The following is a 22,658-nucleotide window of genomic DNA, read 5'->3' on the forward strand; positions in this document are numbered from 1 at the left end:
ATATGTATATGTATATGTATGTATCTATACATTATACTTATATATGTTCTGTGTAAGTAAATCTTTCATCATTGTGGAATCAGTAAATCAATCAGGGATCACTTCATCTAGAGATGAGTGGGGTCTCTGTAAGAGGAGAATAGAGGTTTATTTCACTCATTAAAGGGTCAATTAAAACTGTATGTTTCAGTCATTGAAGTATAAATCAGAAAAATTGTGATTTAAATTCAGAAAGCACAGGAAAATGTCTGTTTGTTTGTTTGTTTTTACTTGGAAGACTTAGTGATAGGGTGTGAAAGAAAGCATAAATCAGGATACTATTATGATATAGCCAGAAACTGACAAGCTGATATTTTTAATATTAGACTCTTTCTACATTAAAAAAAAAAAAAAAAAAAATGGTCCTGCTGTCTAAAGAATGCAATCAGTGACCTCCTAAATCTCAAGAGCTCAACTTCCAGCTCTCTCTTTTTCCGGTGTTAAAGCACATTTTGCTGATCATTCATTCCACTCTTGTGAGCAAAAGACCTCTGTTCATACAAACACTGAGCACTTGTTTCCAGGGAAAAAAAAAAAATGTTTCTTTTTCATGGAAACAGTAGCTAGTGTACGAAAGCCTCGGAGGTGGCCAGGGTGTGTGGTTTCCAGTACTGTCACTGGATACGCACAGTGGTGTTTCTGGGGACATGTCAGAAGAAATGAAGTGTGAAAGTGTATCTGCAACCTCTTGCTAGAAGGCTTTGAAATCAGGGTGTTTCCAGCAGCTTACGTGGCTGTCTCAGTCCCTGAAGTTTACAGCTATATTGTCTCTGCGCCGTGTCAGGAAATGCATCTAAATCAACCACAGAATATGCAGAGCTGGAAGGGACCCACAAGCATCTTAAGTGAGTGGCCCATATGGGGATGTTTAGGGTGAGGAGGAAGACGGTGCTGATGAAATCTGTTCATGTACTCTGGGACCAAGAGCACCTCTTGATAGTGAGAAAAATGATTATATGAGTGAAGAGATCTGAAGAAATACCTGAACTGAATTGAACCTCATTTTTGCTCAAAGGAGGAAATTAGGAGGATAAAATTACAAGGAAATCTAAGAAAACAATCCCAAAAAACAACAAACAAACCAAAAAACCACCCCAAAACAAACAACCAAAAAACCCAGTTATTTTGCCTTCCAAAGAGTTCCAACTGGCATTCTTAAGTTGTATTTCAGAGACCTGGGCCACATTCTCCTGATAAGAAGCCTCTAACCCTGCTTCCCCCTGCCCCAAGTTATTAATTATTGTAACCAAATATATTTCAGGTGCAGAAGTGCTTGAACATATTATGTAGGAACATACATAATATGATGACTGCCATGATCAATAAACTCGAACCCTAAGACAACCACAAGAGGCCTTACCTATACTTGGTGCATAAATGAGCTAGTAGAATGAGAACTGTTAGTTCTCATCTGCTCCTTTTATGATTAATTAAAGTATGTGGAAGTTATCTTAAAGCTGTGTGCTGTGTTGATGTGTTGTGTCCTCAGAATAAAAATCCGAGATTGATTCTGCCTGGAGTGAAGGACAGAATAAAAGATAAAAATGTTGTATGGTTCATCTAGAATTCAAATAGACTTTCCATGTCTTTATAAAACATCACGTAGTTGAATTATTCCTGTGAACTCAGCAGATTTAGATTTTTTCCCCTCAGAAAAGGGAATATGTGAAAGTAATGTGAATTTAGTAGCTGTAGTTGTATTATTTTTTGTTTTCCCTTCACTGCATTGTAGGAATTGTAATCTTTTCTTGAGGAGGGGTTTCCGTTTTCCCCTTTCCAGCTTCTCCACAAGAATAGAAAAAAGAGAAGTCAGTAATTACATTAGTCTTGTCTGTACCTGATTTATAGGCTTTGAGCTGTCTGGCACATATTATTCTATCCTTTCTGGCACAACATCTTGTCCTTTTCCAAGCCATTGCTTTATTTAAAGTAACTGAAATTAGCACAGTGTCTGCTCCTGTGAGCTCTGTTCAGATGTGTGGATTTGCCAGCACCCACCAAAGATAGCAGCACCTGCATTCTCTTGCTCAGCCAGAGATGTCCTTCACATCCTTTTCTAATGATGACATTTCCTCTGGTGACTTTTGGAGTTGTCTGACTCCTTTCCAGTAAATTAGAAGACATTAGCTAAGGAATGAAGTTAATTAGGGGGAAAAACGTAAGACCTCTTGAAATATTAACCCTAGGGTGTATTGGACTTCCTAAATGACCTTCAGATTAATGGCTGTGATAAGTGGATAAAATCTTGTCAGATTTTGGGGGAGTCACTTTGTCTCTGAGTCTTACAATCAAATTTAAATTTACTGAGGCAGATAGATCTCTCAATTCATTTATTTGTAAGTACGCATAAAGGAAATGCTATAGGAAGCCCCACTTTCATAAGCATGCAGATAGACCTCTCCTGCTGCTCCTCTACTCAGAAGTTGACTGAGAACGCAGAATATGTCTTGCTTTTGGATGTCAAGAGTTGCCTCCTCAGGTATCTGTTTACCATTATCCTTTTCTACAGCTGAATATTTAATGAGGAGACACTGTGGTCCTAAGCCTGCACATATTTCTCTTTGCTGTTGCTCTATAGAAATAAAGTAAAAAAAGAATAAAAAGTTTACAGTGCTTTCACAAAGGCCACATATTCTATCATGAACATAAGCTGTTAAACTATCAGGATTGTAGCTTGGACAGAAGAGCAGCACGGGAGCAGTGATTAAAAAGCTGAGAGGCTTTTTTTGCTTGTGTATTTTATTGCTGTTTTGGGAAAGAATGGCTTCACATCCAGAAAGGTGTGAGTGTGTCCTATGCATTTAAAGTGTTTGTCCTGATAATCATCACCAAAGGAATAAATTGCAGTGTGTAGTCACTATGTACTGTATTCATATATTGAGAGATCTTGTATGTGAGAGGGGACTTGGCATTGAGTTTCCTCACACAGAGCAAAATACAGACTTGAACGTTTGTGAGACTAAGGCCTGCAGCATCTCATTTTTCAGTTTGTAAAAATGTGCTTATTTTGTTTGGAATCTGACGAGTGGAGAGCCTTCTGACAGTAGTCCTGCTGCAGTGCTCCACCTCAGAGTGACCAGTTGTCTTTTCAATCGAGTAGGAGCATGTCTTTTCAATGAGTAACAATCGTTACTCGTTTTGTTCCTAAAGCATGGAGCTCAGAGAAAGATGCCTGAGGAGGTTTTAGCTGATGAACAAAACCAAGATGATCTATGTTTATTTTTTTCTAGCATGTTGGTAATGTGTTTTTTTCCCCCCACTCTGGGTTCAGAGTTCTGTTGTTAGAGAATGGAGTGCTTGTATTTGCCATTGTACTACAATAGTTGTCATAATGCAAATGAATAATTAGCAATTGATTTTTTCCTTTTGTTTGTTACTGGCAGATTCCTACAAGAGAGAGTAATTGGTGGTCATTATATGTGACATGAACTTAGTTTTTATTTTCAACTCCCTCTTTCTTCTGCCAAGAGATTTGTTATCTCAGTAGGGATCCTTCTCATCTTGCTTTTGTCAGAAAACACTGGAGAAAAGAGGAGTCCACAACTGATTTTTTTATCCCTTTGCATTTTTCTGCAGTTTTATGGAAGCTACATTGCAAAAATGGGCTTTTGAAAAAGTAGGAAATTAAAGAAGGATGCATATATTTTTTTTCTCATTTTCCAAACTCAATGTCTGTATAAAAATGTTCTTTGTGAGTCAAACAGGTATCCAAGGAAATCAAACTACCAATACTACCCTACTCATTACAGCCTGATGGACATCGTGTAAATTAAATAAAGATTGTCCAAACGGTCCTTCTTCCCCGTTTCTGAGCTAAAAATATGCCCACCGTTGTCCTTGCCTTGCCAGCAGGTGAGCAAACATTGGCCAGGTTCAGGATGGGCTTGGCAGGGCAGCGAGCTCTGTGCAGCTCCTGGTGAGCCAGTGTCCATCTGGTGCCTGTGCTGAGGTGGCAGAGCCTGAGCCATAACTGCAGCCAGCTGCCCCCCAGTCAGGGAGGGCTCCTGGGAACCAGGCTCCAGACAAGGACCAGGCTCAGTGCTCCCAAACCACTTGGTACTGAATGCTCTGGAAAGTGAACATTGGAGTGAAACTGAGGCACCTGCCCAAGTGGCAGTGCAGGAGATTGGAGATAGTACAAAATTAACAATATTGAGGACTTGGTTATAAAAAGTCTGAGACTGGTAGAGAAATAGTAACATTACAGAGAATGTTGCTCAGTGAAGACTCCATCCCTGGTGGGTGCCAACAGCTGTCAGCTCTGATGACCTCTCTGCTGTTTGTGTGCCCAGACATACAATTTTTTACTTGAACCTACAGAAATGAGAAAAAGTTTCTCCAATCACAGAATTACAGAATAAGCTGAGTTTAAAGGGGCCCAAAAAGATCATAGAGTCCTGGCCCTGCCTAGCACCACCTCCAAGAGTCCCATCGTGTGCCTGAGAGGATTGTCCACATGCTCCTTGAGCTCTGTCAGCCTTGGGGCTGTGACCACTGCCCTCAGGAGCCTGTTCCACTGCCCAACCACCCTCTGGGGGAAGAACCTTCTCCTGACATCCAACCTCAACCTGCCCTGACACAACTCCAGGCCACTCCCTTGGCTCCTGTCAGTGTCACCACAGAGCAGAGATCAGTGCCTGCCCCTCCTCTTCCCCTGGGAGGAAGCTGTGACTGCAATGAGCTCTCCCCTCAGCCTCCTCCTCTCCAGGCTGAACTGACCAAGGGACCTCAGCCTCTCCTCATATGGCTTCCTCTCAAGGCCCTTCCCCATCCTCATGGCCTCCTTTGGACACTCCCTAATAGCTTTATATTTTGGACAAAACTGCAGACAATATTCAAAGCGGGGCCATTACAATAAGAGTTTGCTGACTTTGGAGTTAAGTAGACAAGAACAACTCACCCCTGTGACACGTATTTGTACTTTTTCCTACCGTCCAGGTGTTTGTAGAGTACATTGGGATCCTTAGCTGAAAGGTGTTGTATGAACACACACAATAATTACTGTCACACACGTGAAAGAATAAGGTCTTCCTGCCAGTAGCCTTTCCTCAAGGGGATTAATTTCTTTATCTGCAGTAATTTCATTGCTGTTTCTCTTGAGATCAGAACATGCAGTACTTAAAGCTGAGTTAAACAAGAGAGATACTCACTCTGCAATCCATTAAATCCAAAGGGATGAGCTTCTGACTTCTCTGCTGGACATTTAGCTATGCACACACAGAATGAATGTCTCAGATCCTCGGGTGACTTCTGTTTTTCTCTGAATGAGAAGAGAGAACCTTTGCCTGACTATTTCAGGTATGCCTTTGGTACATTTGGTTTGTTTCGGGATGCTTTTACTTGCATTTGCTTATCCCTAATTTAGGGTTACTGGTCTTATTCCTAAAGGGTGTTCTTCAAATGTTAAATACAATAACCAAAGTTACCATACAGTAACAGCTGCATTTCTGTGAAAGCTGACAGGCTTACATTCCTAACATCTTAAATGGGTACTATTACTTTAGATGCTCATGTAAAATGATATGGCCTGAGAAAGCTGCATCTCAGCCCTTCAAGAGAAAAAAGAGATGCTTTCTTAAGGTACTGGTAGATCAATGTTTAGATCTCTGGTACTCAGTCATAGCAAATATTAAATTCAGCAGTTTAGTGCAATGATTAAAATTAGGGTTTTCGGAAAATATTTCATTTCAACTGAGGCTATACATAAGCAAAAGCACATTTTCTGCTAATACAGCTATTTTTGGTCTCACAAGAAAATACAGCAGTTGCACTGTGTAGTGTCTTGAAAGGTATTTTAATGTATAAACAGTACTAGTGATGTGAGAAGCTATTACAGCTTATTTCAGTGGTTTACCATTGGGCAAACAGTTGGCAATTATTGCACTTGGAAGAATCAAATGTATGATTTGAATAGAAATGCTGATTCCTCAGTGAATTCCCTTTTTACATCAGTTGTAGCATATGTCCACATTTTTTCCAACAGTAATGAATTTCCTGAGGTGCTTTCCCTTGTGCTTTTGAATGCTAAGTGTTAAAATCCAGCAGGAGAGACCTGTAGTTGACCTTTCATGCTAAATGTGAAAGGGCTGTTGTAGCCTTTAAAAGGCTTTTGTGCTTCTGGACCTCCTGAGAAGCTCCAGTTACCTTCAGATTGGATCAGCTGTTTCAGGTGTGAAACATCAGTTGTGCAGAGTAAATTACATATTTTTAACCTTTTATGATGAGTCTGGAAGCATCTGTTTATGCATGCAACACATCTGGCTTTGTGGTGCATTCTGTGCCTTTTCCATCTGTTTGGGAGTGAAAATAACCTTTGATTTGACTCTATTCAAAGTAGTTTTTATCTTTGAAAGTCTGAAAATAATATTGATGTGGGCAGTATCGAACATTTCTGCAACCATTATAGAAACTTCAACCTTTGATATTACAAGGAGTTGAGAGTAGAAGTTTGCATCTGGTTAACCCTGATGCTTGGATCGAAACACACATGGTAGGACTTTGTTTCTATGGAGAGGTGGTCAAAAGTCAGTCTGTGATCTTAACTTAAATGGTGAATCAATATTCTATGCATTTTTCAAAGTTTAAATTTCTGATAGCCTGCTGCTTTTTTTTTTTTTTATTTTTATTTTTTCCCTGAAATGTCTCATTTCTTGCTTTTCTCTCATCTCTTTGAGAAGGGACACTGCAGCTTGTAGGTCTGTTTGGTCAGGCAGTGCAGGTGCAGGTATGTTGCTCTGTGTTTGATCCCTGTTAGTAGGACTGTCCAGGAGAGAAAGGTAAAACTGGGAAATGGGAGATCCAGTGGGATTCTGAAAATTCCCAAGTTTTTATGCTGGTTGTCAACCGAATCTGGACACTCAAAGTTTACATTTGCTTAAAGGAAGCTGAGCTGTTGTGTGGAGGAGAAAGCTTTGGAGGGTTACATGGACCATTAGTGCATAGAAATACAGAGAAACCACACCTGTCTGAGGAATTCCTTGCACTGCAAACTGAATTGTTGGGAGAATATTCAAGGGAAATATCCGCAATTCCTCCTGGTTTATACTCCGTGTATCAGAGACAGGTCGCGGAGCGCAGCAGAATTTCCTGTCTGGTCTCATTTGGTCTGACTTTTCTTAGCTGAATAATAATAAGTATCCACTCTAATTAATGGATTTATTGTACTTGATATTCTATCTACTTGCTACAATAATGACTGCTTAATTACTGACTTCATTTCTTTATTTAAAAAAAGGCAAAGATATAATTGCAGAGGTGTTACTGTGAACTCTGGCATATCTAAAAGCATGCAAATAGCCAAGGATTTTTTTTTAGTAGAAATTCTTGAACTAAAACTTAATTAGGAGTGAGGTAACTAAATTAGACACAGTTTGAAATTGTGATTTCTAATGTTTGTTGAAAAAAAAATTAGCACTGATTGTGGGAATATGGCAGGCAAAGACACTCGAGGAAATGATGTGGGTGAAGTGAGAAATACAAGCTTAGGGCGACATTGTATGAACAGAGAAAAAAGAGTAGAAAATATATTGTATTAATATAATTTCACATTTGTACTTGGCCCCAATAAGTATTTATGTTCTAATATTAATGCAGTGATATCTGTTGTAACAGACTATGTTGTTATAGTTTCTGGTCCCATCACTCTATTTGAGCAGTTAAAATCAATCTGTGAGTATTTTGGATTGAAAGTTTTGCTTACTCAAAATCTGATTCTTCTAGATGATTTGGACAAAATAATTCCCTGTCAGAAACATTTATAGTAGTCTTTCTAGTGTTTGGAGAAATAAAATGTTGTTACTTATTGACTGAATAATAAGAGCTACTTTTGAAGTACATCCACTTTCAGTTTTCTAAAATTCTAGAATATGTTCGAATCCTTCAAGTAGGTTATTATCTGCAGCAAGGACACAAAGATGGTATAGAAAATAATTTATTCAGAAAGCTAACAATGCAGCAGGAGACTAATCATCAGGATATGTGTCTCTGTTTCTAACACCAGGCATATTATCCTTTATTTCTAATGCAAACAATTGGCAGTTGTGAGAATTAGGGAGAACAGCCAATGTAAAATAAAAAGAATGAAACCCACGAAACTGAAGTAGTTTAGGAAACATATTTTGTGTGTTGTCTTTCCAATCAATGAATCCTAGAGATGAGTGTTTTATTCTGTTCCAAGAAATGAAATAATTGTCCAATTTGAAGAGAATCAAAATGACAATAAAGTATATCTTCGAATGAAAGAAGAAACAGTATTTTTTTTCCTCTTGGAATTTAAGTATACAGAACAATGCCTTGAATACCCATCCTCAATTCTTGGAAAAGGTAAAATTATTTTTATAAGTGTATAAATGCTAAAATAATGAAACTATCCAGGTCTCTCTGATACTCTTTTCACTGCTTTAAATATCATCAAAACAACACTCAAATAAAACTGACACTGGGGAAAAAAAAAGTGTGAAGTGTAGAGCCAGCAGTCTGCAAATGAGAAAACTCCAAACCTCACCATCTCCTGCCTGATCTCATTGTTTTTCACACTTATTTATTTTTCCCTTTTACAAATGCACCAGTGAAAGGATTTGCGTAGGTTATTTGAAAACAGAACTCGGTGACGACACTTAGTCCTCCCAGAATCTGCTTGGATGAGAATGACAGGGTGTGAAATTATATCCTGCTGCTTCTTCAGCTGTGCTTTCAGCTCCAGCTTGGGACTTCAGTTTGCTTCCAGCTGTTTTTCACCCAAAGTAGAATGTTTCCTGGCCATGTGCTGCCTCTGTTTCTGTCAAGTGGGGTTAGGAACTGGTGTTGAAAAGACGATATAGTGCTCTTTACCTCCTGGAAATTCTTTTCTGCAATGAGCCATCCTAAAAGGCCAGCTGTGCCCAGCCACACAGCTGTTTCATACAGAAATAATAGCTTCAAGCTCTTTTGTCAAGGCCAAGAATCAGATCCTGTAAATTCATGAAAGATGAATGCTACAGTAAACTGTAGGAACTTTTTTTATATAAAAAAAGATTATAAATAATGTAATAAAAATGAAGTGCTTTGTAGGTGACAATAGGCTTTATAGGTAGCTAATGCCACATTTAGTACTATTCTTTTATGTTTGTGTTCCAATCAGCCAGCACAGTACCCAACCTAACCTCCAGCAGGAAATTATATATTCCATTATTCCTTACAGTACAATAAAGCCCTTTATTTATGGCAAGCATTAGTTTTGTTGTCACAGTGACAGAATTCATATGTTAGCAGTGTATCAAAGCTTTCCTTCCCTCCTTGTAATGGTTATTCCTAAAATTGTCCTGTCCTCCTGTGGTCAGACCTGCACACGTGGTTTATCTGTCAGCATTAGGAGGAAGGCTCTCAGACACAGAGATTCTGTTCTCTCTCTGGTCAGATGTAACAGAAGAGGCACAAAGTTCATAAGAAATTTACCTTTCTTTTTTGCTTTTTTCCTTCTTTTTTCTAGTTCCAGTTCCAACCTGCTGATTCCATGATTGTGATTGACACTAGAGTATTGTAAATATGCCCAATTAAGGGATCCCTTTTATGAGAAGTGCATTTTCTCTAGGACAGTTTTCCTTCTAAAGTGTTTCATCCTCTTCAAGAAACTGATGTTGTCTAAGAGGAAATGTTCAAATATTGCCTCTGAAAGTCCTCATGGTGAGCATGCACAAATCAGAGGGGCAATTAGAAAATTAAAATATGATTAGGTGATTTCAAAGGCCAAGGGTAGGCTACAAACTGAGAAAAGCAAGTAATTGTAAGACTGAAGGCAGAGGTAGCTGTAGGTTGTGTACCTACATCAAACTGGTCTGTCCTTTGTTCTAGACCGAAGTGAGAATTTGGATTGCTATATTTTGCCTACAAAGTGTGAAATGAATGGGCACAAGGAATTATTTCATTAGCAATGGTTCAGGACAACTCTCTAATGTTAGAATCCAAACTTTTTAATAAAAAATTACTGTTGAGGCTACAAGAAACAGGAAGCAATTGTATTTTAACAGAAAAAAAGCCTCTTTATAGAACCCTTTATTTTAATCAAACTCCTTTTAGTGTTGAAGAAAATGAAGGATTAGTAGTCCTAGATTGAGAAGTGGAAAGAAATTCGTTACTGTACCTGTGAATATTTCAGTTTCAGCTGCTGTGGAACAAAGCTTAGTTTTTCTTTAATGTTGCATGGACTTGTGATCTTCTAAATCAGGGAAAAAAAATGAGGACACTCATTTCCTTGTGTGATGTCAGATAAAATAAGACTGAGCCTAATTTATTATGTCTCATAAACAGATGCTCCTGCATATGGGCATGTTTGTGTATTTGTGTACTGATACATTTTAAGAAATGATTGCCCTCTTGGTAATTGTTGTGAATAATTATTTGTGAAAAAAGATTCCATTATGTAGGCACCTAAAGTTGTTAGTCACCTCTTCAAACAATTCTCTTCAGTTCCCACTTCCACCTTTGAATTCCCACAAAGCCTCCTTCTTTTTCCTAGTGTCAAGTAGGAGCAGGCATGTCAGCATTCAGGAAGGTATTATCACACAGTTCTTTCTAATTGCCAACACTGAATAAATTCACATTCACTTATATCTGTGAAAAACTCACAGATTGTGCTTGTACAGTTGAGCTTGGACAATCTCATCACTCTCAGATTTTGCTTTCTCACCTAGCTGGAAAAACTCAGAATCCTTTCCATTCCTCAAACTGGAAAATAGTCCATTTTCCTTGGGGAAAGGTTTGTAAGGGACTATACAATGCCCTTCCAAGTCCAGATACTTCTTACCAAGTGCATCAAGTATTTTGCACTTGTCTACAAGAACATTTCTAACTGGTAGTTCATCAGGTCAGCTGCAAACGTGAGGCAAAATCCCTCTAGAGCAATATCAGCACAGTTAATCTTTTGTAAACAGCTTTCCTTTGGTGGCTTGTACAAAAAGACAAGTCATTACTAAACCATGAGAAAGGGAATTTTCTTACTGCTTGTTCAGCACTGCAGTAATTTTGAAGGACTAAACATCACTGAAAGAAAAATCTTTGTGTTTTGTATTGCACATATCCATAAAGTTTGCATGGGTATAGTAATGAATGCTGTCTAATGAATGTAAATTCACAAAATCCAAACTGACTTTGACAACTTTTGTGAAATGCTTTAACCTGTAAATGATAGTTGTTTTTCACTGTCATTATTTCAGCACACCTGCAATATTTAGCAGTTATGCACGTGCTGAAGTCCTCTGTTGCTTTCCAGAAATGCCTGCATAACAATAAACCCCTTCCTGCGGTTTAATTCCGCCCTGACTGGGGATTTAGGATGGTGAGCAAGTCTGAAGTTTATGACAGTGGGACAAAGCTGCTATAGACTTGCCTGAGTTGAGCAGCAAAAAATCAGTAAGGAGTCCACTGTGGTTAGCACAACCCAAGCTTAGTTTCTATTATTTCTGATATTTCTCTGCAATTCAGCTGATTTTTGGAGCTGAATTAATCATATTAACAAGCAGTCTCATGTTTGGATAGAGGTGTGAAGCTACTCAAGGCAGCTTGTTTTAGTTTTGGATCTGACATCTGCTAGTTGACCCTAATATATTGCACTTGTACATGAGCTATACTGGTGTATCCTCACAAGATGTTACTTATATCAGGTTTCATGTGCCACTTTTTATAAGGGGGATGAAAAGGACTTCACATGTGTCTTTTGTGGCCATCAAAGACCATGTTTAGGGGTGGTCTAAGAGCCCACTCAGGTGGGGCAGCAGGGAGTGCTATTGGCTTCAGCTGGACTGGCTTCCATCCTCTGACTTGAGCAGTGTCACAACGCGGTTACTTCAGCATTTAAAAACCCCCAAACTATCCAGCAGCTGGTACAATGCAGTTTGTAGAGATTGTTAGCTACAGTGACATTTTCTGAAGAGAAGGTTTCACTATGGGTTCAGTAAATGTACTCTAATTTCCACCATTTGGCTTCACCCATGAGCTGAAATTTAATGACAAAAGTGTGAGAAATGAATGTGAGAGGCTTTAATACTTTCTTATTCATGACAAGTTAGACATTTTCCCCATAAAATTAAGGGTTTCTAAGGACATGGTACAGCTGTGATCAAGTCACTGCTAATTTTGAGAGCAACCTGGCTCAATATAAGCATTGACGTTTTTCTTGTTCTAAATTTCACTACAAAATAAAACCTCAGACATTTATTACAGACAAATGCTGAGAGTATGAATGAAGATTGAGTACAGTTTGAACAAGCAGATTTCAGCATGATCATGTGAAATGTATTCCTTCATGTTAATGCCCAGAAATGTAGTTAGGAATAATATATTTTTTTTCAAATCATCCTGACTTTGAGGCACAGAGCTCAAAGGACCATGTTTTAAAGGGACTTGTTTGCATGATTTCTCTTCTTTGAACCAATTTGTTCTGTTTTTAAACACTAAAATTCATTGTAATTACACTGGGGCTTTGTGTGTTCTTTTATGAGCTTACGGATAAATGGTAAACCTCTGGTTAGGCAGGTTATTTCCAGGAGAGGAGAAAAGGGCAAGTCAAAAGGAAGGCTGTGTATGTTCTGGATCTTGTATTTTTCCCTTGGGAAAAGCAGCTGTGTGAGGTTATAGGAAGTGAGAAGTTTAGAGGTGAGTGATTTATCCCGTTTATTTATCTGCTCCTAGACATCTGCATTTGACCTGTGGTGCTGTTGGGGTGGGACTTGGTTGTTTGTGCAGTGTAAAACCCCATAACCTTGAGCCTCTGGGGAGGCTTGCAGAGCCACCCAAATGCATGAACTGGCTCTTCCTGAGAGCCGTTCTCAGACCGCAGGGGAAGGCAATTGATGGAGTTTCCCTGTTGGCACTCACTATGAAAAATGGCTGTGTGGAATACTCTTCTTCAGAGAGCACTGCAGGAAAAAAAGTAAAAAAGTCTTTTCCACCTAATTAGTGCTGCTTGCCTAACTGGAGAAGGCTCATGCAGAGGCTTTTTTCTTTTCTCTTTTTTATTTATTTTTTATTTAATTTTTTCCCCCCTCCTCCTGTGTTACAGATATACGTGGACTGCAGGGATTTCTCGATCAGGCCTCCAGACTGGGACTTGATGTATCATTACAAAAAGTGGACAGGAACATCAGCAGAGTGTTTTCCAACCTTTTCACCACCATGAAAACGGAAGAGCTGAACCGCTATCGCGACACGTTGCGAAGGGCCATCCTGCTCCTGAGCCCACGGGGAGCCCAGACTTTCATTAACGAGGTGCGTGCACAGTTTTTTATCTTCAGCATTTCAGAAACATGATTATGACCCATGTTTTGCCCTTTTGACATTGCTGGTTGTTTAATGTCAAGTAAGATTGTCAGACTCCAGTGCCAGGGAATTGAAATGTCTCCTCCTCCATGGAATGCTTGCTTTGTGGTTAATGCAAATGGGTCAGATATTATATAATATAATATACAGCTCTATGGGGGGGGTAATTATTTTTGTCTGGTTGTCTTCTGTATCAATACTTTTCTCCTGGATTTCAACCACTTTTAACAAGTGACCAGAAAATCTGCAATAATCTATTAGAAATGAAATATAATGGGCCTGAGAGAGCTGTCTTTGCTGTGGAAATCTCCAAATTTCTTTTAAAAGGGCACATTACTGATGGTTGAAAGTTGAATCAAACAAATTTTTATGAAATATAAAGTTGGAATTATATGTTTGTCTTATTTTCTTAGTGGTTTCTTGAAATCAGTAATGCTAATTAGGACAGGGAGGCAGCTGTTGGGCAAACTTTTAATTAATGTGCTGTGGGCTAAGTTTTGGCATTAATTAGTTTTATCCAGCTTTCTTAATATTAAATAATGAATTATTTTACAGTGCTTTCTATGTCAGAGTTGAGAATGAGAATTTGAGCCTCAGTTTGAGTTTGTGTATTCATTAGCTAAGATTTTGCAATAAAGTAAGGGTTTGAACTTTTTTTAACTAACCAGGGATATGACTGAACCAAGAAATTAGAATGTGGATGGGACATGTTCCCAATTATCAGTTTTGCTCCATCAAAGACTGTTAAATTTAAAAAAAATCAACTCAAAATAGCTCATTAGGGGTTTTTATACCATAACCACCTTAGTAAATTATCCACATTTGTGTTCATCAGTGATTTTTTAAATAACAAGGTAAATTTTATCCTAAATAAATGAGGCAAATAGGTAGTTTGGAAAAGACTAGGCACCGAGATAAATACTCCTCAGCTTTGTGCACACACAGGTGTTTCCAGTAGAAGAATGAGGGACTTACCTGCCCTCCAAGTGCCTGCAGCTCTCCTCAGCTCAGTCAGCTGTTTTCATAGGAGGCCTCCAGCAGAAATGCACATTGCCAGGGAGTCCTAACAAAGGATCCACACCAGGTTAAAAGGAAATGTTTTATTGAGAGCCCAGCTGGGTGAAGTTGTGTCCCCAAGGGGGACACAGGGCTCTGGGGCTGTTTGGTGAGTCAGGTGAGTGTCCTGACAGAACCCTGAGGTGTCTCCAGGGTAGGGGCCAGTATTAAACTGTATTAAACTCCTTCACTACTCACTTCACCTTAAAGCACTGTATATTATAGGCATTAAGACTAATGACCCTGATATATTTCTAGCTCCCTGCAGGAGTTTAACAGTGGGCAGAAATGAAAAGTAATTTATTTGGCAATCTTCCTGTATTGAATCTTGATTGATTCAGAAAAGCTTTATAAGAGAAAATTTAAATCTTAGAAAGGAATTCTCAAAAGGCTTGAAGATACAAGGTGCAGAGTGCAGGGGAGAATCTTTCCCAGACAGAGGCTGAACTTATATTTTGTGGAGAGTTACAATGACTGCAGTTCTTCAGTATCTCAGTCAATAAGTGCAACTAATTGTCTACAGCACATTTTCAGGGAGACTAGAATAACAACCTGCAGCTTAAATGAAAGATGCATTTTGACGTATTTTACTGAAATGCATCGTTCACAGTGTGTGGCAGTAAATTCCTTCAATATCTTGCAGGAACTTATTCAATTCCACAGTTGGTATTTTTTACTAGGTACCATATTGCTCTATACTGACTGCTGTTGTTATCAATCTCACTCTACGCCTTGGAAATTGTTTAAGGCTTTTTTTCAGTTTTGGGAGGAAAAAAGCCCTCTGAAAAAAACCCAAGTAGCAATGCTAGAAGAAAATGTAAGGATATTATTTTTAGATTTTGCACATATTTGTTTTCTTGTTGCTTTAACTGCAGTTAGAAAAAGAAATTGAAGAACAAAGAGGTTTTAAAGCTGGAAATGGAAAATTTCATGTGAAAAAGTGGTTCCTTATTAAGATTTTCAGTTTTGCTGAGTTGATATTTTGTAGTAGGGAAAAAATGTCTAACAGACTTCAGCTAGATTTTTGTTAAAATGTGTTGGCTAATGTTGGCTAATGATAAGCATAAAGATATGTTTATGAAGATATGAAAACCAGGTGCTGAACACCAACCTTCTGGTCAAATGCAGAAGAAAATTAAGAACAGTGTTTGGATTATGAAACCTGAAATAAACAGATTATCAGATTTTTCTTAGCACAAGTCATAGATATCAGCCATTGGAAGCTGGTGCAAGATCTATTTTGCCTCGTTTGATACTGCAAGTGATATATTTTTCTTCCTAAAAATACAGATCTGGGTTTCAGTCTCATCATCTCTTGGGTGGGCCAGAGAGATCTCATCTGATTTTTGATATACAAAGTTAGGGCACTCTGCCATCTCATGTATGAAAAACCTTTGAATTGTGAAAGAATTCAATTTCTCTAATTTTTATTTAGGGATGGTTCTCATTTAACTGTCTTAACATCTCAGTGCCTGGTTCTGTCATGTGTCAAAATTACTGAAGTAGAAATTATTGACCTTTCATAAGTTTTCAAGATTTAGTATTTTGCTATGAAACTGTTTTGACTGTAAGAACAGAGAGGAGAAGGAAAAAAAAAATCTTTTCAATGGTATTGCTATAAACCTGGAATCAGCCTTTATTTAGAACAGGGATGGTAAATGAATTTATAAGATGTTAACTATCTTAGGCTATGCATTAAAAGGGCATTTAGAGACTGAAGCATGCCTAAAGAGCACACCTCAACTGTTTAAGAGCACACCTCCTTAAACAACTGAGAAAAATGTTCCTTTCTCCATCTGCAGAAATGCCAGATATATTTGTCTCAATTGTAGCAAGTGTATGTGTGCCAGGAAAACAATTTTATATTTTGAAAAACATGTGATCCTCTTGTAAGGAGATAAGAAAAACTAATAATTCAGAAATGGGAAGATTTAGCACTTTGACCTTTTCTGTTAGTTTCTTTGGCCCAAACACAGGAATCTGAGACTCTAAAGGCTCCCTTCTCGAGACAGTGAGGATTCACCTGCCTCTTTCACTTAGCAATGCATATGTTTTTTCAATTGCAAGTAGAGATATTATTTGTATGGACTGCTTTTATCATTAGGGCTGTGCAGTGAAATGAATAAATGGAAAAAAGTTCAAAGAGGTGACAAAAATGATGAAAGGATGGGAGAGCACAACCTCTGAGCAGAGGCTCAGGAACATGCTATACACAGCCTGCCTGAGGGAACAGAGCTGCTAGGGACTTGAGAGGAAACAGGAGTGGAGGTGGAGGAGGAGGAATTATTTAAGGTGATCATGGGATGTCTAACAGGAAGTAATGACCCGAAGCTAAACAGGGAATGCTTTCTAACAGGGAGGTCAGTGGGACAAATGGGAGTGCTGGGCAGGAGAGTTCAGGGGGGCATTGTTCTGCAGGGCGCTCAATAAAACACTCTGGTAAATCAGGCTAGCAGTTTGTCCTGAACTGGTGTGCAGGATGTTCTAGGTGACCCAGGAGCCCTTCTGAAGACCTGCTAGAAAACATTTGTTGTGTGAATAAGTTTAGACTTTGTACTTTTTATATACAACCTATCTGAAGAGGAGGAAAAGATCTTGTAGTTCAGTGCTTCTCAAGGTTCCTGTGGCAGGTGTGCAGTTCCTGACCTCTCTGGAGGGTTTGGTTTCTTAATTCTTCAAGAACACATGGTTTATTTGGGATATGTATTTTAATAGGATTTGTCTTTATTAATATAGGTGGTATCAATTGCTTCACAGACTTGACTCTTCCTTTGCAGTATTTATACACAACCTTTGCTTTTGAATACCAGTGAAATGGAGGCTGTAACCCAGTTGCATGTAGTTATTGACTTGAATATAGAAGGCATTATCAGCTTTACAAAACCTTTAACTCAGCATTACTTGTATTTTTGGCAGCTTCACTGGAGTGAAAATGTTTTTGTTGAGGTGGATCCCTGAAGATGCTGTAGTTCTTTGTGAGCCTGCCTTGCCTGTGAGCTGTATGCAGGAAGGTTGTATGCATATCCCTGTAGCACAGCAGCCTAAAGCAGAGCTCTGCGTGCCTGGGTTAGTAAGCAAGTTTTAAAAAAAAGAAGACTACAATAAAAGAGAGCTGATTAATTTCTTTAAAAATTAATACAGAACTGCTTTATCAATGCGGTAGGGTTACATGAATCACAGCAATTCCAATTTGAGCTGAAGCTAAAAATTTCCAGTATAACACTGTGTTAAACAGCTGTAATTTATCTCTGCCCTGTTTATATAATCACCTCAGTGTCCTCATTGGAAAGCAAAGTCTTTGTTTCTCTTTCATCCTAGTTCCTGCTAAGTGTTCTGACTGATTCTTTCTAGATATCCTGCTTTTGGTTTGGGATTTTGGGGTCATTTCACAGTGATTTGTGGCCTTCCTTCAATCCTGGCCCCTGAAGATGCTGAGCTCCTTCTTCCCAGAGCACTCTCAGTTGGCACCTGTTAGAGAACTGTGCTCCAGCCTTCTCTTTTCCCTTCTGCAGTTGGTGACATGCTATTACTTGACTGGAACAGAATGAAGTATTTATGGTGTCTTGAACAATTTGCACCCACAAGCAATTGTATGAAATAGTTTTCCAGGGACATTCACTTCTCAGAATTTAACAGGAAAAAAGTTCAATATTAATTTTCTGGCACTTAGCACTTCATCTCTCTCTCTCTCTTTTTTTTTGTTTTCTATTTATGTTACAAACATTCAACATATTAGTCCATATCTCTCTTTTATATGCAGTATATAAACATCTCAAAATATTGTTGAATAATTTTGGGAAAAAATATTATGCCTCTTCTGTTTTTAGAAGGCAATTTCTATGTTTAAAGAGCTGCTAGTGATTTGTGAGTGCTGGTAACAGAACTATAGAAACAATACATTCTTCTTTCAATAGTTCAAGTTAAATTATGCCCGCCTTATTTCTTCGAAATCCTCCTCTGGTATTCTATTTCTTCCTCAGAGCTAAAATCTTGTCTGCAATTGTTGACATTTTCAATATGCTAGGACTCTTTGTGCTTAAAGAGAATAATAATTATAATTAAAGCCCAAGCAAACCTCATTGAATTGCTAAAACATAAGTGTAAACAAAGCCCTCCCATTCTGGGATAAATTGACTTTCAAGCAAGTTTCTTTCCACTGGGCCAAAAAACCTCCCAAAACACAAACCCTCCTACATTTTTCTTCACAATGACTAATCCAAAGGATGGGGTTATTCTCACAGGGATCCCAATCAAATGTGTTTGGAACACTCAATCACATGGATTTGTAGACACTGTGAAGAGGGGGAAAAATTGTTGAACAAATGACTTTATGAATTGCTTACATAGTTTCATTTAAATGGCATTCCTTTTACTACTGCAGGTAGAAGTGACAATAATTTAAATTTTTTTTTTTTACTCCACTAGAAAATTGCATGAGATTTTGAACCTGAATGTCAAAATCATGAGAGGCAGGAGGCTTGCATCCAGTTTTGTATATCTAACAATAACTGATAGCAGTTTTGTGAGGCTTTATGGGTCAATTGAGCAAAAAAATTATGGAAATTGGATGCACTGGCTGGAGGTACACAAAGCCCTTTTGAGTCTCAATACTGCTTTACTGGCAGTTTTACCAGGTCTCTCTGTGTCAGCAATGATGTCTGGTGTGAAAGAACCCGATTTCTCTGCTCATGTTCCGAATCTGATGACTGGGTGCATATACATAGAGGATCATGAATTTTTAAATGTCATTAAATCTCTATGTACAGCAACCAGGCTTTCCTCCTGCTCCAAATGCTTCATCCTCAGTGCACTTTTGGGTCCTCATTTCATTGCAGGTGTTCAGATGCTGAAACATGAGTAATTTCAAAATTTTGCTGCTGTCCACACATAAGGATGTCAAGTCCAAAGGAAACTGTGCCGTACATCTAGCTGAAAAAATTGTTTAAAAAATCTTGAATTAACATTCATTTGTGTTGTGAGCTTCACTAATTTTTTTAACAAACAATTTTTTCAACATTTTTTGTTATTTTGTATTTGCTGATCTAGAATGCTGAAGAGCTTTAACCTCAAGATAGGGAAGATTCTATCTGTCAGGAGAGGCTGCATTTATGTTTGGGGTTTTTGGAAGGAACAGGATTTGGAAACAGATGTGTTGTACTGAGACAGACAATCCACTTGCTTTAGTATGGCCTTTAAAGCACTCAGTGCTGGCTTTTGCAAGAGCTGAGCCAGGAAAAATCTAGTGGGCCCTAAAAAACCAAGGCTATCAAAAACTAACCCTCTCTCCAGCTACTCCTTCATGGATTTGTTTTCCAAATTATTTCACTTCAGGATGTTTGGGTGACCCCTTGAATACTGTGCAATTTAAGAATAAAGTTCCCATTTTTAGTAGAGTGGAAAGTGTCAAATGCTCTTTGAATTGAATGCTCTGACATATCTGTGGTCATTATAATACATAAATATATGCAAAATGTTTCTCTGAAATACTGCAAAGCTGTAGATGACTTTATCATTCTCAGTAAGGATAATTTTCTGCAATTTAGGCATAATTTACAAGAAAGGAGATATTACTAATTAATTATGGATGATTAATTTTAAAATAGAGTCCTGCAGTTGCATTCCATCACTATACCAGTGTTTGCCATTGTAAGACACTGGCAGAAACAGCACAGGTACATGAGGAAAATATGTTTGCCTTATAAAAAGCAGAAAAAGGAATGGCCATAAAAAAGCTATTTACCATCTTCCAGTTTTACATTTTCATATAAATTTAGTGAATTGTTTAGCTGACTGTTCTGGGGAAGCTTGGCTTTGAGGATTAGAAAATACATACTGTAATTATTCAATATTAAATTTTTGAACTTACAACACCAGTGTGTACACACCACAGGTACAGGTTGACTTTTTCCAAGTTTCTAAGCACAGGGACTGACTTGGGAGTACAGGACTCTGCATAATCATCTCTCCCCTAAAATGCACTTCTAGACCTGTTGTGCTGGATTGAGAAAATCACTGATCCATTTTGTTTGTTGTCCCAGAGGTCACAGAAGAAGGCCATTATCCTTGGAAGGGATGAGTAATAATTGCTGATAATAATTTGCACCTGCTTGGCATCTTTTCACAGGAGGTTTTTAGCAACTTTTAGCCTGTGAAAAAAAATTATATTTACCCAAGACTTATTTTTAGTTTCAAACTAATTAAAAAATCAATTTAAACCTTTACTAATTGCTGGCAGCACACAGTTTTGTGCTCTGTAGGAGAGAAGAGCTCAGATGAGACTTACTTGGGTTTAAGACTAATCCCAAGGAAGGAATCCTAGGACTGGTGCTGTGTTCTTCTTCCAGCTCTGAGCCAGGCAGGCAGCACCCAGTGTAGGTGCGAGGGTGAGCCTTGCTGGGGCTCTGCCCCCTGTGTAGGAAACAACTCTGAGTTGTTGTATGTCTGTTCCTTCACAGTTCAAAGAGTAGAGTTCCTAGAAAATCCAAAATAGAGGGTCGAGGGAGTGCTCTGCAAGTGCGAGGGGAGAAATGTCTGGGAGCCTTGTTCATCAAGGACAAGCAGTTAGATCTGATTAAATAAAGGTTATAACGTGACACAGTGTGGTAACTGTGCAAGGAGATTGCCTTTTCCAGAGGCAAGGAGTGTTCTGTGCCAGAGGAACAGCGCGGAGCGTCGTCAGCTCCAAGTGCCACTGTCACTTCATTTGCCTTGGCACCTTGGAGGGTGGCAAATACCACAAAACTAGCAAAGGTTTAAGAGCTGTTTTGGAAAGGGAGTGGAGTCCTATGCTAATAATTACTTTTCCTGGTGCTATTATAACTGGTGTGCTTGTGCTTGCTGTACTTGAGTGCCTTGTTATGAACAGGGATGTTTTACTGGGTGCTGTAGGAATTTGTGTCCCTAAAGAATTTGCAGTGTGCAAGAAATGACAGATAGAGACATCTGTGGAGTAAAAGGGATTGATGATAAATGTTGTTATGTGACACAAATAGTGTCCTCATTCCATGATCTTAGAAATTAGCATTTTGAAAAGAAAAGAAATTAAATTGAACTAAATTAAATGAAGAATTTTAAAATAGTTGTGGAAATGTTTTTATAAATAGGGGTAGGTGAAGGACGTTGCAACTAAGGCCAGAATCTTCATGAGGAGTTAGAGATAACCTGAAAGATTGGAATAAAAAGTGTGTGGAGTATTGGAAGTGAAGATTGTTAGCATATCTTTGATGTGACAGGCAACAAGGGAACTGTTGAAGCAATATGAAGAGTTGGGTGAAATGATCAAAGAAAGGAGTTAGAGATCCTCTTTGCAGCAGAAGTTTCACTGAGATATGAGAGGAGCTTGATTCTTAAGGTCAGAAAGATGAACTTGGAAGTAATCAATACGTAATATCATCAGAGCTGGGAAAGGAATTTCTGCATTACAGATGGGGTAAAAAACCTGTTTATTAGAAAGATTATGTCTAGAGAATCTCTGAGATTTTAAGTTTATCCTGGATGAGAAGTAAGAGTCAAAGATGACACTTGTGTTGTAGTCCAAATTGGCAGGTCTGATATTCTGGCTGTCCATTTTGACTGAAAAAAAAGGATTTTCTTTGCCTTTTGAAGGGAGAGTGTTGAGAAATCTCCTTATCCCTATGAAGCTTGTAGGGATATCCTGAAAGCAGTCAGTTTAGACTGACCAGAATATGAAAAATGTCTCACAGAGAAGTAGATCAAGACTCATCAGCATATGAATGACAGGGGATCTTTTTTTGCTAGTTTGCTTGCTGGATGGAGTTAATGTAAAGAAAGAAGATTACCGAGTGAATGGGTGTGGGACCCTCCATGGGAACTTGGAGAATTTCACAGAAAGTATTCTCTGGAGAGACTGTGCTGGAGTGTCATAAGAGGAAAACCAGGAGAGAAGAGCTGGGAAGAGGAGGTTTATCAACAAGAAATGTCAACTCTATTAAAAGCCTCTCACAAGTCCAGCAGGAGACAGTTAACAAGTTTTGAGTGTGGCTAAAAAAGTGAATGTCAGTAGGAACAGTTTCAGCCAAGTGAATCATGTGTTAGAGGGTGTGCAGGTGGAGGGGAGAGGAGGAATGGGGTGATAGGTGTAGGGGTTGAAGAGAGTGAGAAAGGACAGGTCTAAAACACTTTCTGGTCTTGGGGGAGAGAAACAGGGCAAGAAGAAACTAAAGGTATGCGGTGAGATCTTCTAATTGTTATGAGGGCAGCCGTGTGGAAGATGTCTGGTTCCAAAGGCTGGAAGGCATTGGGCATGTGGAATG

The 22,658-nt window shown here is 38.6% G+C and overlaps 1 protein-coding gene across 5 annotated transcripts in view; it reads left to right on the forward strand.

Annotated features, from left to right (window-relative positions):
- Positions 1-22,658, forward strand: part of GRID1 (glutamate ionotropic receptor delta type subunit 1) — a 483,696-nt gene that overhangs the window by 254,626 nt on the left and 206,412 nt on the right. For all 5 annotated transcript variants that reach the window (XM_053949219.1, XM_053949215.1, XM_053949216.1 and 2 more), the window contains exon 4: positions 13,073-13,278. In XM_053949219.1, coding sequence (XP_053805194.1) covers positions 13,073-13,278 — 206 coding nt within the window. The remainder of the gene's footprint in view (positions 1-13,072; positions 13,279-22,658) is intronic.

Source organism: Vidua chalybeata, chromosome 8 (assembly GCF_026979565.1).
Source record: "Vidua chalybeata isolate OUT-0048 chromosome 8, bVidCha1 merged haplotype, whole genome shotgun sequence".
Lineage (NCBI taxonomy): Eukaryota > Metazoa > Chordata > Aves > Passeriformes > Viduidae > Vidua > Vidua chalybeata.